The sequence below is a fragment of the Harpia harpyja genome, chromosome 11, assembly GCF_026419915.1.
Source record: "Harpia harpyja isolate bHarHar1 chromosome 11, bHarHar1 primary haplotype, whole genome shotgun sequence".
Taxonomy (NCBI): Eukaryota; Metazoa; Chordata; class Aves; order Accipitriformes; family Accipitridae; genus Harpia; species Harpia harpyja.
In genome coordinates, this window is record NC_068950.1 from 43852534 (window position 1) to 43868705 (window position 16172).

The window sequence follows — 16172 nt, forward strand, 5'->3', positions numbered from 1 at the left end:
ACACAACCATGGGATGGGATGGGAAGGGAAACCACCGCCGGCAAACTCTTCCCACACAGCCCTCCCCGCTCATCCCCACCGCGGCCGACCCGGGCCCCCCCCTCACCCCTCCCGCGCCCCCCCCCGTCCCCCCCTCGCCCCACTCGCCGTCCTCCGTCCATCCGGAACGCTGGAAAGCCCTCAGGGAAGGGTCGGCAGCGGCGTTAGCCCCGCTCCTCCCGCCGCCTCAGCGGGGCCCGCCCGCGTAAACACCGCCGCCCGGAAAATAATAGTGCGCAACGGCGAGGGGGGGGGGGGGGGGGGGGAAGCGCCGCGCCCCGCCACCCCCACCCCCGCACCGCGGACCTTCTCCCCGCTCTCCCCTCGCCGGTCGGGGCGACGCGGGACCGGAGCGAGTCGGGTCGTGGCCGGACCCACCTGAGGGTGAGGCGGTCGGAGGAGGGTGGTGGTGGTGGTGGTGGTGGTGATGGTGGGGGGGGGCGGCGGCGGCGGCGGGGGGGGGGGGGGAAGCCGGGGCGGGCGGCATGACGCAGCACGGGCTGGCGGCGTGAGGGCCGCCATCTTGGTGTGTTTATGGCAGCGCCGCGCGGCCATGTGACGGGGAGCTTCCGGGGGCGGGCGCGGCGACACCGCGCGTGGCGTGGGGGACGCGCACGCGGCCCCCCCCCCACCCGCTAATAACGCGGTGTGGGGCACACGCGAGTCTGAGGAGAGGTGTGTGTTCACGGAGGAGGGGGGGGGTGCGTACACCCCCCGTGGGTCCGCAGCCCTGTTGCCTCCCGTGGGGGGCTGGCGCCCACCGGGGTGTTCGGGGAGAGGTGCCCCCCACCCCCAGTCGGGAGGGGCGTGACGCATGCACACACGCGTGTACGCAAGCACACGCATGCACACGGCGGCCAGGACAGCGCAAGGAGTGCTCTTCCCACCCCCCCTACACCCACCCACCCACCCACCCGGTCCACCCCGCGCCGTTGTCACCAGCTTTGAGCAGCCCGGGAGCATGGCGGGGTGGATGTTTGCAAGGGTGTGCGTTTGCGGGGTGTGTGTTTGCAAGCCGTGCGTTTGCAGGCCGTACGTTTGCAGGTTGCATGTTTGCAAGGCTGTGCGTTTGCAAGGCGTGCATTTGCAGGTTGTATGTTTGCAAGGCGTGCGTTTGCGGGCCGTGCGTTTCTGGGCTCTGCGTTCGCAAGGCTGTGCGTTTGCAGGTTGTATGTTTGCAAGGCTGTGCGTTTGCAAGCCGTGCATTTGCAGGTTGTACGTTTGCAAGGCGTGCGTTTGCGGGCTGTGCATTTGCAAGCCGTGCGTTTGCAGGTTGTACGTTTGCAAGGCTGTGCGTTCGCAAGGCTGTGCATTCGCTTCCCCTGCGTTTGCAGTTGTGGCCGCAGCCCCCCCGTCACGACCACCCTACCCCTCTGCGGGCACAACCACGGGCTCTCGGGGCCAGCCATCCCCGCACCCACGCAGCTCCCGCAGGACGCCCCCCCCCCCAAAAAAAAAAAAAAAAAAAAAAGCCGCCGGTACCGTCGGGCCGCGGCCCGGTGTGGGCGGGCGGACTCCGGGACTACAAGTCCCAGGGTGCCGCGGCCCGAAGGGGGGGGGGGGGGGGGGCGGGCAGGCTGCCGGTGCTCCCCCCGCCCTGCTGATGTGTACGGGCCGCGGCGGAGGCTGGATGCGGGGGGAGCGGCTCGGCTCGGCACGGCGTGGGGGTGTGTGGGGAGGAGGAGGAGGAGGAGGAGGAAGAAGACGAAGGGGGGGGGGGTGTCGGGCCGGTTTGACGCCTTGTCCTGCCCCGTAGGGAGCCGGGTCGGGCTTCGGTAGCCGGTCATGGCGTCCAAGCTGTTGCGGGCGGTGGTGCTGGGACCCCCCGGCTCGGGTAAAGGGACGATGTGCGAGAAGATCGCCCGGAGTTTCGGGCTCCAGCACCTCTCCAGCGGCCAATTCCTACGGGAGAGCCTCGGTGGCGGCGGCGGTGAGTGTCCGCGGGGCCGCCCCGTCGGGGCTGGGGGGGGGGGGGGGGGACACGGGGGACCGGGGGTCTCCAGCACCGGGCATCTTCGATAGGGATGAGATAACGACGGGATGGGATGGAGATGGGATGGGGGAACACCCCCTCCCCTGCCGCGGGTACACCGCGGGTTGTTTTCTTTCCGTGGGGTTGGCACAGCTCATTCATCGCCTTCTCCCTCCGGCCGGAGCTCCCGGAGGTGCCCCATTAAAAGTGGGGTCTGATGCCGCGGGGAGCCGTGGGTGCGTAATAGTTTCATCCCTACGCCGGGTGGGTACGGCTCCGGAGAAGCCGGTACGAATAACCCACCCGTTCGTGCACCGACGGTTAACGGCGGCGTCCGGGGACGCAGGTCGCGCGTTATTAATAACTTCATCCTGCCTCAGGTGGCCGTACAGGAATGGGGTAAAAACTGCAAAGCGGTGGACGGCAGATGGTTGAAACGCCGGTGCACGCTGTGCCTGCGCAACACCCACGGGGCGAGGGATGGATTGGGAACGTGCGTCGGTCCAGCGGGGAAACCCCGCTGGGAAAATCACTGCGGGTCTCTGCTCCTGCCCATCCCGTGTTTGATGTCCAGGTCCAAAGCCCTTGGGAGAACTGATGGTCTTTGCTGTGTTTGCGTCCCGGGCAGGGCTGTCGGCTGGTGAGATGCTCCCCGGCCCCGGCGAGGCTCGGGAGCGGGCGTGCTGCACCCCGGCTTGCGCTCGGGTTCCTCTGCAGCTGCCATTAGGCAATCCCAGCGTATTTCTTTTTCCAACAGTTCCTTCTCTGCTCTGCTAATGTGTGAAAGACCGACCCAGAGGGGAAGCTGACTCACCGGGCAGAGGAACGGTAAAATGGCATCGATAGAAAACAAGCCGAGAGAACCCAGAAGTGTTTTCCCTTTTTAGAAGGGTAACATAACAAGGGAGAAAAAAAAGGGAGGGTAAAGTTTTGGAGAGCTGTGTGCTCCAGCAAGGGTGTTGCACGCAGCCCTGCGCTGGTCGCTCATTTAAAAACATCCAGATTTCCTTTTATAAATAAAAGGACAATAATATTTCCTTTGGAGGGAGGCTCAAAATTAGGAAAAACCCCATGACTGCTTTGGCTGAAGGACAAAAGGCCTGGGTGAAAAGCAAGCAGAGGTGCAGCGTGCGGGAGCGGGGCAGTGCGGCGAGATTGCGTGCCCACCCGGGAACTTGCACGATCAAGCTCTAAATGAGTGTCTTTCCCGAACTTTATATTTCAGTTCATACTCCTGCTGTAGAGCTTCTCTGGGGACACTGGAGAAGGAAGAAGGGGCTGTGAACAGAGTAAGCGGAAGGTGTTTACCAAAGCACATCGCGTAAATTCAGTTTCCCGAAGGAAACAACGCTGAGAAACGCGGGTAAAATTTCTCAGAAGTAAATCGGCCTTAGTTTGGTACGGCTGGCATGGCGTTCAGATCCCACCTTGGACTCAGCCTCTGGTTACAGCTCTCAGTAAGCTGCAGCTATTTGCTATTTTTTTTTGCTGTTTGCTTTGGACAAGCTGTTACATGACCGTGCTGCGGTGTGCCAGCTCTGGGGGAAACTAGGTGGAAGTAGACTCTCCTCCCGAGTTTATCATCTGCGCCACTGGCTTTGCATTTTAGGGGAGCTGGGGCCCTTCGATACAAACGGAATCGTAACAGAATCACCATCCCAAAGGGACCCGCCGGTCCAGTGTTTTTAGAATAATCTCAGTCTGAGGACAGCAGGCAGGCGTCGATGCACAGGGGATTTTCCTGCTTGCTGTTGCAAGACACGAAGCAGCCGTAGCTGCGGGGTTCGGGCTCCGGCGGCACGGAGGACTCCAGCCACCGGAGGAAGCCCGAGCCGCCCGGCACGGAGAGCGTGTCCGGCTCGCAGCCGGTGTCGGCACTCTCTGGGAACCAGGACTTCACTTTGCAGCCGAGCGAAGCGGCTGAACGCATGGCTGCCGCTGAAGTGCAGCGACCCTGCGAGTACATCTGCTACCACACGTTTGTCTGTTAATTAGTGTCTTGCTTAGTGAGTGGCTGCTCTGCTGTAGCAAAGGGCCTTTTTAAGATCTTGGAGGACTTAGAAACTGTGTTTTTGGTGCTAGGCAGGGGTGCTGGAGGGTGATGAGCGATTTCCTTGTCCAGTACTTGCCCCGGTACCCAGGTGGTCTTGGCAGCTCTGGTGTTGGCAGCGTCCCGGGGTCTTAGCAGGACTCGGCAGTTAATTTGCCATACAACTTAATTTCTTTTCCAAGTGGCTTTGGCTGAGGGTCCGCATCACCTGAGAGACATGTGGGTCTTGCGTCTGTCCCACTGCTCCCTTTAACGTGCTTCGTTGGAGGCAGAAGTGGCTCCTGTCCCTTCCTCGTGACGGATTTCATTTGTTATCGTCGACCAAAGCGAGCGCAACAGAATGCCAAGGGGGTTGTGGGCTGTGCATGGCGGAGCCCCGCGGTCTTTCTCCCCACCAGCCTGTCGAAGCTGAACCCAGGAGATGCAACCCGCCAGCCCTTTGGTTTTCCATAGGGTCAGTGCTATACTTTTATGCGTGGGAGCAGCAGCAATGCTCTGGCCGCGGTGGTTTCCCCCAGCAGACGGACCCCGCTGTCCATCCAGCCAGTGTGTCGTGGCCCAAATTTGGGGCCGCACCAGGCTCCAGCTCCCCAAAGTGATGTCCTGCCAGCAGGGATGGGGTGGGAGCGAGGGCCCTGGATGCAGCATCCGTGTCGGGAAAGAGGTCCCGGGGTCCCAAAACCGGGATGACGTCTGGCCCCAACCAGCCGGGGTTGTTGCAGCTTAACTGCGCTGGTGCATGGGCGGCTGGGGTCGGTGCCTTATTAACCATCCGGGGTTTCTCCTCTCTGTTAATTCCAGATCGCGTTGCTATAGTCTAAATAAATAAAAAAAGAAATCATGTAAAAGGTCACGCCGCAGGGCAGAAAGTCTGGGGTTATCTGGCAGGGTCTGGAGGCTGCCAAGTGCCGTGTTTGGGAACAGCCTCTCCTCCAGCCTGTCCTGCCTGGTCCTGGGCGGCTGTTTCGTTGCTTGTGGCCTTGGGGGTGGGAGACGTCCCTGGGGGCTGCAACTCAGCGTTGCTTTGATAAGGAGGGACGGCTGCGGATCGGGGTCGTGTGGGGGAAGCCGCAGAGAGCCTGAAATCCCATGCGTTAAAGGGTGGATTAAATTCACGGTCGTTAGATTAATGGGATTAAGCCCGTGAGTCAAGAGGCCGTTTTGCACAGAGCTCAGCACTGCCGACCCAGCTCAGGCAGCACGAGTAGCGGCCAAGGAACCCCTTGCTACCTGGAGTAACTGCAGAGCGACGCACGCAACCCCTCTCCGCACCTGGCCATAGCAATGGGGATTTTAGCGCTTGCAGAGGTGTTGTGCAGTGCAATAGGGGTGAGCCCCAGCTCCGCATGTGGGGGGACCGGGATCTTCCACCCTGCTTGGGAAGGACTGCCCAAACTTTGGCTGCACTGGGGGGACTTGCATGGAGCAGGTTGGGCTCCCGGGGCTGATGGCTGGTGTGGCTGGGACGGGGATAGCAAATGTAAAAATCGGAGATAAAGGCTGCCTTGAAGAAACCCCGCGGGAGCAGGGCTGTGCTGCAGGGATGATGCGCTCCAGAGCATCCCTGGTGTCGGGGGTCCGGGGGACAGGGCAGCTCTGCGGGTCTTTCCTGCAAAAATACGTGCCCGTTCCTCCTCGGCGAGAGGAGGGTTGGCGGTGCCGCGTGTCCTTTGGAGGAGGGAGAGGCTGGAGGGGCTCCGGTAGCTGTCTGGAAGCAGTCGGCACCCTGTGCTGGAGCATAGACCCCCGTGGTAGCGCATTCCCCCCCCCCCATGCTGGTGCATGCCCCCCTGTGCCAGTGCACGTCCCACACGCCGGTGCATCCCTCCGGCACGCACGGGGGGCACAGAAAAGCAGCATCCCCGGCAGCAGGAGTTGTCCATCGCGGAGCGGCGGAGAGCCATCCGCCTGTTTCGGGGGCGTGGGAAAACTGCAGCCTCCGTGATGCCGAGCTGTGGGCCTCCGCTGTGTTTCCAGACTTCACGACAGCGGCTCGGTGTATTTTTGGTTTGTAGCACCAGGCCCGGCTCCAGCAGCCCTGCCGAGCAGCAGCCGGTCCCTTGGATGGGCAACCCTCCTCCTCGGAGCGGCAGCGGGACCTTCGGCTGCAGCTCCAGCCTCCGCGGCCGCCGGGCTCTGCCCTGGGAGCAGCTCAGCCCTGCCAGCGAGTGCGTTCCCTGCAAGCCTGTGGCAACGTGCGGACCACGTGAATAAATATTAAAAAATGTAGGTGGATGCGATAATATTTATGCCCTAGCAGGTCTCCGTGCTGGTTGCATAAGACATCATGTATTCTTTCCATCCCCGTGTCCTTTGCCTTCCCAAGCAGGAGAGCTGCCAGCAGCGCTGGTGACGTATGGGCAGCGACAAAAAACTTGTCATCGAAAAAAAAGGTATTTTCTGCTCGCTGTGCCTGGCAGCCACCGTGGCTCCGAGCAAAGAGCTGCTCAGCGGGGTGAGCTGAAATGACTTTATGGAGCGAAGGGAGGGGGACACGGACCCTGTCCCTTGCGGTGACTCAGCCCCGCAGGCCGGTGAGTCAGCGCCTGCTGCCTGCCCTGTTTCGGAGGCAGGTTTCCAACCGGAGAGCCTGGCTCGCCTGGCAGCCCCGACCTGTCCCACTTTCCTGCCAGGCATCCTCTGCAGATCCTTTCGGGAGCCTGCGAGGTTTCCTGCCCGCGCCCCGGCCCCACGCTCCCGGGGGGGATCCGTGCAGGCAGCGTCAGGTTCCCCCATTAGATCGGATGAACTCTCTCCAGGAACCGTATATCTTGCAAAAAACCCCTTCTGCAGCTCAGGAATTCAGCCCGCGGCCAGGTGCACGTGCCTGCCCGCTTTGATATCTTGCTGCAGTCTGGAAAACCAGAGCCTGCCTCCGAATGCAGGATCCTGTGGCTTTTTTTAGAGAGGACTCGTGCTTTGGGAGGGCTAAAATGTGCTGTCCTCACCAGAAATCTTGCAAAAATTGATGGCAAAATTGTTCGTTTCTGGTGACAGATGCTATTTCAGCTGCTGCGGGAAGAGAGCAGAAGAGGTGTCGATCGGGTCCTGGTCCAAGAGGAAAGAGGCCAGACCTCTTCTGGTGGCAGGATCAGGACTTGTCACACGGGGTGGCAAAGAATATTTGCATTTTCCAAATAGTTCCTTTGTGTCTCTGAGTGGCTAAAGGAAAATCCCAGGCAAACTGTCGTGTAAGAAGCAGCTGCATTTATTGCATCTCTCCTTGAAGTAACATCTGCTTTACCCCAGCTACAATAAAAATATAAGCAGAATAAACCCTTATTACGTTGGCTGCTGGCAGCGGCTGCCTGGGTGACACCAGCCTGCTGCGAAGGTGGATCCAGACACGGCGTTACCTGTGCAGAAACCACCGCGGGCTTCTCCTCCAGCACTGCCAGCTCCAGCTGAGTGATGTGGGGGAGAGCCAGGCAGGAGCCCGGTAAGGTATATTTACCTTACAGTTACACCGCAATTACATTCTCAAGGGCTTGATCTTGGAAATAATTTTCTTTCCTGAGCGTATCTTAAGTTGAGGCTCTGAAGTCTTAAAGCCCTTGGGATGGGAAGCCGTCTTCTGCTTTCGGCAGCGATTTAACAAATGCTTTGAGGTTTGGGTTTCGCATGAGCTCGCTGGTGATGCCTGGTTACTGCCGTGTTTCGCACGTGAAATCGTGACTTTGCACTCTTCAGATTGTTTATAAATGATGACGCCAGCTTTTCCTGACGATGGTCGTACGTGGAAACTTTGTGCTTGTGAGCCCAAATGCTGCCAGATTTGCAAGCATCGCTTAAATGCATCATTTGTCCTCATGGCTTTACTGGAAACTTTTCCGAGGCACCAGAATTTGCAGCTGTGGCTCAGTGCATGTAGGAATAAGCATTATTAACATCCTGTATCTGGCACCGACATTGCTTTAAAGCAGGCAGCGAGATGTTGGCCAGATCTGCGGTCCGGGATGGGATGACCCTCCTGCCGTCGGAGGTGTGCGGAGATTGGCAGCATCCCTTGCAGCTGGTTCGGTGTCTTCGGGACATTTAATACCCGTGCCAGTGTCACCTGTAAGCACACCGGTGCTGTCTCCAAAACCAAAGGAGCTCCGTGCGTAGCGTCCAGCGTGGCAGGGACGGTGCCGGTGCCTCTCGCTGCCGTCAGCCGGCTGGCAGGGCTCTGAGGGCTTGGCTGGTCCTCGCTGTGTTCCTGCTCTCCGGTATTTCAGGCATTTCCATTTCTACCGCACCAAAAGGACCGCGTGGTCCCCGGCTACCAGGAACAGCAGCTACGAGCAGAGGGATGCTGCAGAAAAGCTCCTGGATGAGCGATTCGGGAGGACAGGCAGGATTTGAGGGGGAGAGATATTTTTTAAGCTGAAAGGTCATGCTTTTTTTTTTTTTTTTTTTTTCCCTTCTCTCGAACAGAAGTTGGCGTCTTGGCAAAGCAGTACCTTGAGCGAGGCCTTCTGGTGCCGGACCACGTCATCACGCGCGTGATGATGACGGAGCTGGAGAAGCGGCGAGAGCAGCCCTGGCTGCTCGACGGTGAGTGCGCTGCCGGCGTCCCCGCTGGATGGGAAAATCCCAGCCCCCTTTCAAACTATTATTTTGCCGCTAATGGTTTGGCAGCACCAGGAGAGAGAGAAAAACCAGAAGGTGCTTTTGCTGGTCGTGGGAGGAGAGGCAGGAGCTGACCTGCCGGCAGAGACATCTGCCTGTGGGTGTTTCTTCCCTCTGCCCTAAGCAGCAGCACGTGCGTGTCCAGCTGAGCCCTTGGCATGTGTCCGGGAAAGGGAAAAGCAGGGAAAGGAGATGGGTGTTTCGTAAAGCGGAGCCAACGAGCAGAGCGGGGCTGGAGGCGAGCCAAGAAAAACCTCTTACCACCTCCAAACGTGCGCGAAGGAGCTACTCATCCCGAGCCCGAAAGCTACCTGAGGTGCTCGTGGAGAAGATGCCGAGAGCAAACCGGCGAGGCAAGCGGTGAGCGGAGCAGCGGAGGGTTCGCTCCTGCAGCCCTCGGCGGTGAAGCTGCACACCGGCAGCCGTGGTGCGTCGCTGCCGGTGGTCTGGGAGCTGGAAAGGGCCGATGGCAGCTCCAGAAACTGCTTCGGGGCTTGGTTAGGGGATGGGACAGGGCTCGGCAGGTCGCACTTACCTGCGGCATTGGGCACAGGCAAGCGTGACATATGGGGACAAGTGGCCGTGGCTGTTGTAGGGAGGGAAACCTCCCTTGCCAATCTGCTGAAGCTCTTTGAAAAAGTCAGTGAATATGTAGGTAAGACTGAGCCAGTTGATTTATCATGGACTCGGGCTTTTGGAGAGCTTTCAGGCTCCTGATAGGGAAAATACAAAATAGTTTACAACTCAAATGGACTGGAGGGCTGGTGGAGCCGGGCTTCTTCCCCCCGCATAGTGGCCCCGGAGGAGCGGTGGCTTGTGCTGGGGCTTGGGGTCCAGCCGAGCTCTTCTCACCCCAGCGGGCACCGGGGATCTGGCAGCGTTGGCACTGGGGGGGTCCGGCCGCACTGCCCCACTGGGCATCGCAGGGTGGATGTCGGAGACCTCAAGCCCTGTAGGTTCAGGCTGCCTTGAAGATGCCCGTGAATCCTCACTATTAACACTTCATTATTCTTAAAACAATGCCACTTAATTCATCAGGGAACGTGGCGATTAACACATATTCCAGCAACAAGCGCCGCGTAAACGAGTACATATTTCGTTGTATTAAAACTCTGGCCTTTCAGCACATTGATGGGGGTTTGCATCGACATGCTCAGATCTGGGTTCTTGCAGCTTGGGATTTTGATTTATCATGGTATGATCCCCCGGCAGCCTGGCCCAGGGGCCAGCTCCTGTTTTGTCACGGCTTTGCATCCGAAGGTCCCGCTGAGGGTGCCGCAAGGGTGAAGCGATTCTGGCCGTGGGCTGGTAACGAGGATTTCGGGAGCCGCCTGCTTTGTGTGCTGACCTCCGCTTATACCAAGATGTTTGAGGGACAGGCTGCCACCGAAGCTAAAATCTGAATGCAGGCAGTAGCGATGCTGGCAGCCCTGCGCTGTGACGTTCCTCCTCCTAATTTTGGAGGAATTCATCTGCTTGGGGGTGCGAGCGGCGGCTGCCGTCAGAGCCCCGCTCCAGCCGTACTGTGACAAGGAGCGTATTTATTTCAAGTGGTCCGTTTGATAACATAAATAACGGACCTACTTTAATTGGTAAGACAGACTAAATGTATTCTTATAATGGCCGATTCATTCCCTGTGCCGATATCCTGACAAGCTTTCGGCTAATAATACTCTGCTTGGGAAAAGCCTGGGAGGTCTCAGAAGGTTTTATGTATGTAAGAAAAGGTTAAAAAAATGAAAAAAGGGTGTTTTCCGCAGAGAAAACTGGAGAGGAGACTGGCTCGGAGTCACCCCTGGTTGCAGTCTGGTGGCAAGAACAGATGCTCCTACCCGCTCGCTGGCTTTTCCGAACAAAAGGCACCACCTGGTACCTTCGGAGGATGGGGATTTCAGAGAGCTGGGTGATGGCTGTACAAACCATTTTATTGCAGTATCTTTGATGTCCTCCATGTGAACCAGCAGCGTGTTACTCATCTGTGCATAGCGTTTTTGTTTCCTTCAGGTTTTTCTTTGTAATTCCAGCATTTATGCCTGTTTTGTCGTTGCTTGTGCCCTCTTACTTGCCTCCAGCCCTGCACCAGACACGACTTTGCAGGAAAAAATGAGCCCGCGGCAACCCGTGTGTTGTATTTCGGGAGCCGGTGCTGTAGGAGCTATTTTTTATTGTAGCCATATGGTGGATGCCTGCCTTTCACACCGCTTGTGCTATAGCGAGGAGCCACGGTGGTTTTGCAGCTCCGGGACTGCGGGGCGGATGGTTTTATCTCCATCAGTGCTGCTTTCCTCCCTCTCATGACAGCCCCTTTCTGTTGCGGCGCCCGCACAGGTTTCCCTCGGACGCTGGGGCAAGCCGAGGCGCTGGACAGGATCTGCGAGCTGGACCTGGTGATCAGCTTGAACATTCCCTTTGAGACGCTGAAGGATCGCCTGAGCGCCCGCTGGGTCCACCCGGCCAGCGGAAGGGTGTACAACATGGACTTCAACCCTCCCCATGTCCAGGTCAGAGCCCACAGCATCGCGGTGGTGGCAGCTGGGAGCAATTCACCGAAGGAAAAGATCAGAGAAGCCTTTCTCTGCGTGAGCTGAGATCATAAAAAAGCATTGGGGAAGAAATCCCAGGTAGTAAGCACTGAGCGCCGGAGGGCTTTGCCCTCGGGAGCCAGCCTGAAGGAATTGTGCTAAATGTTAATTAGGAAAAGGGGTTTTACGTTAAATGCCGCCTGAGGATGCCCGACTGACGTGGAGCAGGACGAGGCATTTGGCGGCAGTCGCGCGGCGGGGAGCTGCGGCGTGGGCGATGGGGCCGGTGGCTGCATCCCCTTGATGGCGTTTGCCTTCCTGCAGGGCATCGATGACCTGACGGGCGAGCCGCTGGTCCAGCGCGAGGACGACAAACCCGAGGCCGTTGCTGCCAGGCTCAGAAAATACAAAGATGCTGCAAAGCCAGTAATAGAGTTGTACAAGTGAGTTGGACCACGCGAATAAATCACGGCGTGCCCGTAAAAAACAGGCACGAGTGCTCTTTCCACCAGCCAGTCCCATGCACCCATCCGACAGCCCGAGGAGCCCCGACACGGCCCCCGGTAGATTTTGGGGGGCAGATCACTGTGCTCAGCGGCACAGAGCCCAGCCTTTCATTGCAGCCAAGCCCGGGCCCTTTTTGGAGCGAGGAGGCTGATGTAAAGAAATCCACAGCTCCTGTGTGTCTTGTTGGGCTCCACAAAGGGCTTTACCGGTGCTGGCGATGGGAGGGATTTTTTGGCTGCGTCAGAAGGCATTTGCAAATCCCTTCTGCTCCGCAGCTCCGCTGCGCGGGGCGCGGGAAGCCTATTTGCTTTGCAGAGGTGCTGCCCATCAACGCTACGAAACCCAACCAGTTAAGAGTTTTAGCTTTCTTTTGGGTGACTGTCCTGCAGCACAAGACATGGAGAAGCTCCGAGATGCCTCAGACCCTGCCCTGCGCACGCAGAGCCGTCGCTGAGCGAGCCGAGGGTCTGCGGGCGGGTAGGGACGGTGATATTGCAGAGAGCAGCTCCCCTCCTGCACGCACCCGCGAGCTGCTTTCTACCCTGCTTCCAACAAACCCCTTCTCCCTGTGCTTGTGCAGTCACCCTGCAAAAAATCAGTCCAGGGTCCCGAGGCGTTTAGGTAAAGTACGGGACGATTGGCAAGAGGGCAGGAGAAGGGCAAGACCCCGGGGCTGGCTCGGATGGGTCCGCTGCGGGCAAAGACATCTTTCAGGGCTCGTCCCTTCTGCGCTGCTGGTAGTTTGGGGCAGTCATTCCCTGGCCGAGTTGGGAATAGATGTGGCAACCCACTGCTGAAAGGGAGCGAGCGCTCGGGAGCGTTTTTAAAAGCAGAAGTGGTCCATGGCGGGTCAAAAGCGCCTTTGCCAGGGAGGGGGGAGAACTGGGGCTCCGAATTTCCCGCTCGTTTAAGCACATGAATAAATCCTGCTGATTTACGTCTGTGCAGTTCTTTAGAGAGCGAGCGGTCTTTAGGGGGACGGGGGTGAGCTGTTCTCCTGGGTAACATCATTATTCGTGATTTTCTGGGTTTGGCTCATCCACTTGCGGATGCTGCTGGACTCCTCCCAGCGAACGCTGCGGACGGGAGCATCCACTGCTCATCCCCTTTATCCCCCTCCTCTCGCTCAAAAAGCCATCGGTGAGCTTCCAGCCCGGCCGGGCTGTCCCTTGCCGACGGCTAACCTGACTGCAAATACCTCTGGCCTCAGGAAAGGCTGGTGCTGACTTCTCCTCCCATCTCTCTTCCAGGAGCAGGGGCATCCTTCATTCCTTCTCGGGGACAGAGACCAACAAGATCTGGCCGTACGTGTACACTCTGCTTTCCAGCAAGATCCCACCCATTCTCTCGGATGAGGAGAACTAAACGGCTTGTGCCAAGGACCAAGAGTTAATTTGATCATGGATTTGGTTTCTCTGCGCGGTGCTGGGGCTGTGCTCAGATTAGGCGATCGTGTGGTACCTAAAGTCCCTTCCCTGGGTGTACTGGGTGACATCGGTGGATACACGGTTATAGCCAGTATCAGGGCGAAAAGATCTTTGCTTGTAAGGTCAAGTTTGCTAGAATAAGGGGTTTTTTTTCTCTTTTGAGGCTATAAAGTATTCCTGCCTGTGGTCCAAGTACACACACAGACCAGTGATGCAAACCTGGGTAATGATCATACCAGGTTTACACAGCTTGCCACAATGTTCTTGCCACCCCCATACAAACCCCAGTCTCTGAGCCTACAGTGTGCTATCCTGTTGCTCCACAGTACCGTTTACTGCAGATCACTCTCTAGGCTGGGTTTTTTTTAAATTAAATTACATTAAATTAAATTTATTTCTCAGAAAAATAAAGCTCTAAAAAGCAAGACTTAGCCCAGTGGGAATCGGTGAGCAACATGGAAAATGCGTACACTACAAAGCTCAGAAATGTGAAGATCACATTTCCAGCATTAATACACATAAAAGAGGGAAAACACTGGAGGTAAAACACGTACTCGTGCTTCTTCCATAGAGAGCCATGAAACCCCTGTTATAAAAAGCTGCTGTACAGTCTAGTTTTCATGAGATGCTGTGACACTGAGCAGGATCTGTGCTGGGGATGAGTTGCACTCCTTTGTGCTTACCTTGTTTATAGCTTTTAATACTACAAGATACAGTCACGTTGTAAGAGTTTCTCCCAAAGATGTATTTTAATGTGTGCTTCAGTTTTGGGGAGAAATCAAGTCATTCCATCTTCTGTGCTGCCTTTGTCCCTGAGGTCCCCCGGCGACGGGGGTTCTTCCCTACGCGGTTCCCGCTGCGGCTGCAGCATCCCTGGCAGAAGCAGCTCCCTCCCCACGAACCCCCGGAGAGGTGAGAGCCTTCCCTTCCGCGGGACGCGTGCAGGGGCTGCCGAGGGCTGTGCCCAGGCATTTTCCCGAGATTTACAGCATCATCTGAGCGTGTCGCTCCTCTTCTCGCGCGCAGGAGCTTTGCGGCCGGGTGGCTTTTCTCAACTGGAAGTACTGTAACCCTCTTTGGTGGCAGGATGCAGTACCTAAGCAATGGGGACGTTCTTTTTGTCTCCTCGAGTTGCCTTATTTTATAGACTATATATTTAAGAAAAAAAGCAAGATGTGTATTTTTAAAGGTTTAAAAAAAAAAGCGCTGAATTTTAGCATCGACTTTTGGGAACTCTGCACGAAGCTGCTTGCCTTCGCAGAGCGTGCTGCAGTCTGCCATGGGTGGCTCAGCAGGGAGGCAGAAAAGCTGTCACTCCCCGGCACCCGTTTGATTCATTAGAGCAGCCTGGGCAAGTTTCTGTTGCTGAAATGTCGCTGGTTTTCTTTTTGCCTGGAGAGAGCCGCAAGGGAGGGAGAGCTGACTGGCTTTTTTAGGGATGCACAGGCTCCGCGTGCGAAACTTCAGCACATCCCCGGGCGTCTTCGATCCCTGCTGAGCCACCTGCATCCTCATGCTATCGGGGGGGCCCCCTGATGTTTGCTCTCCCCGTCGGAGGCAGCTTTGCCCCGGCGCTCTCCTGATAACGGAGCCAGAAGCCGTCGGGCATCTGCCGAGCGAGATCTCTGCCCACGTGCTGCCGCCTGCTCCGCAGCGGCGGCAGGGGAAGGCTCCGCATCCTGCTCTGGGTGGGAATTTCCCGGGTGGGAGCAGCGGGACCGTCGGGTTTCACTGCTGTCCCTGGGGGTCTTTCCATCCCCCCCCATGGAGCTCCTGGGCTGGGAGGACGCAAATCTTCCACCCTGCAATGAAATCCTATTTAAGAAAGATTTGAGATTTTTCCCATGACCCTCGGACGAAGGTCTGGGCCTTTTTTAAACACAAATCTAGAAATAGCCGAAATGTGTGTGCTGTTTCTTTCTAACAGTGTTGGGTGGGAGGGGAGGAGATGATGGGGGGGGGGTCTTTAGGCTATAAAAGCAGCCTGGCCGCGGCGGGCGGCTCTGCCGGGGCCGAGTGCCGGGCAGGGGGGGCTGCTCCTTGCTTTCCCTTGCCTAGCTCTTGTGTCTCATCCTTCTCTGCTGCAAAATGCCTCCTGCAGAGGGGCTTGCCCCACGCAGCGCCCAGCGGCAGGACAGGGCTCGCAGATGTCTTTGCCCCAGGAGAGCCGCCCGAGCGCTTGTTTTAAAGGCTTTGAGCCCTATAGATGTAGAAATCCCGCGACTGTGCATGCGTCAAGCCCTCGGGATAGATTTTTTTTCTACAAGAGTCGTTGTACGGTGCGTATTCATAGACCAAATACCGGCAGGGATGAGGTCCCGGAGCGACACGTGTCCCTCGCCTTTCCTCCCCGCCGCGCTGCCCTTTGGTACTTTACTGTGAATCTCACGCCTTTTCTAAAGCGACAGCAATTTTGTACCGACCCAAGATACTGTGTGCTGGGAGGAGGGTCTCGCCGCGCGCGGGGCACCACTGGCACATCACGCCGAGTTTTCTTCCTGGAGTTTCTTCCCGGTGAATCGCTGCAGCTGTGTTACGCCTCGAAAGATGTAAATAAAATTTTTCTCCTGCTTATCCCTGTGCCGGCAGCGTCCGTGTGTGAGTTATACACGATCTCCGCTGAAAGCCGGGCTCTGTACAAGCCCTTGCCCTGCGCTGAGGCTGCGGGATGTGCCTGCGGGTAGCAGGTTATTTTTGACCTGGGGTTTCTTTGTAGGAGCCGAGGAGGAGGAGGAGGAAGGGAAGAAGAGGAACCGGAGCATCCCTGCTTGAACACAGGAGAAAATCCCTCAGTAAAGGGGGTCCCCCAGGGTTTGGGCTTGGGTGCAATACTGCTTTTTGGGTCCTGTCTTAAGGCCAACTCCTTCATTTGATATAATCCAAAATACCGGTTAAAAAGCCAGTTCTGACAGTGGGGATGAAGCTGGTTGCTCCTGCCCTCCCATCCTTGTTGCACGTAAGGTGGTTTTTATTTTCCTGTTTAACTTCCCCCAATAAAAGTAATGGAGAGCATTAGGCACAGCAAGGCTTTAGCTATTGCCTGT

The 16172-nt window shown here is 57.4% G+C and overlaps 1 protein-coding gene across 9 annotated transcripts; it reads left to right on the forward strand.

The window, feature by feature from the left end:
- Nucleotides 1–331: 331 nt before the first annotated feature.
- AK4 (adenylate kinase 4) lies at nucleotides 332–15702 on the forward strand. Of its 9 annotated transcripts, none has more exons than XM_052801431.1 (6): nucleotides 332–423; nucleotides 1796–1969; nucleotides 8478–8597; nucleotides 11001–11173; nucleotides 11519–11637; nucleotides 12952–15702. In XM_052801431.1, the coding sequence occupies exons 2-6, from the start codon at nucleotides 1825–1827 to the stop codon at nucleotides 13064–13066; spliced, it is 672 nt and encodes a 223-aa protein (XP_052657391.1). In that variant the 5' UTR covers nucleotides 332–423; nucleotides 1796–1824; the 3' UTR covers nucleotides 13067–15702. The 9 variants fall into 9 exon arrangements, 8 of the variants coding, with proteins under 8 accessions (XP_052657391.1, XP_052657392.1, XP_052657390.1 ...); XM_052801432.1 differs by having other exon boundaries at nucleotides 1796–1963; XM_052801430.1 differs by lacking the exon at nucleotides 332–423 and adding an exon at nucleotides 1633–1706.
- Nucleotides 15703–16172: the final 470 nt, after the last annotated feature.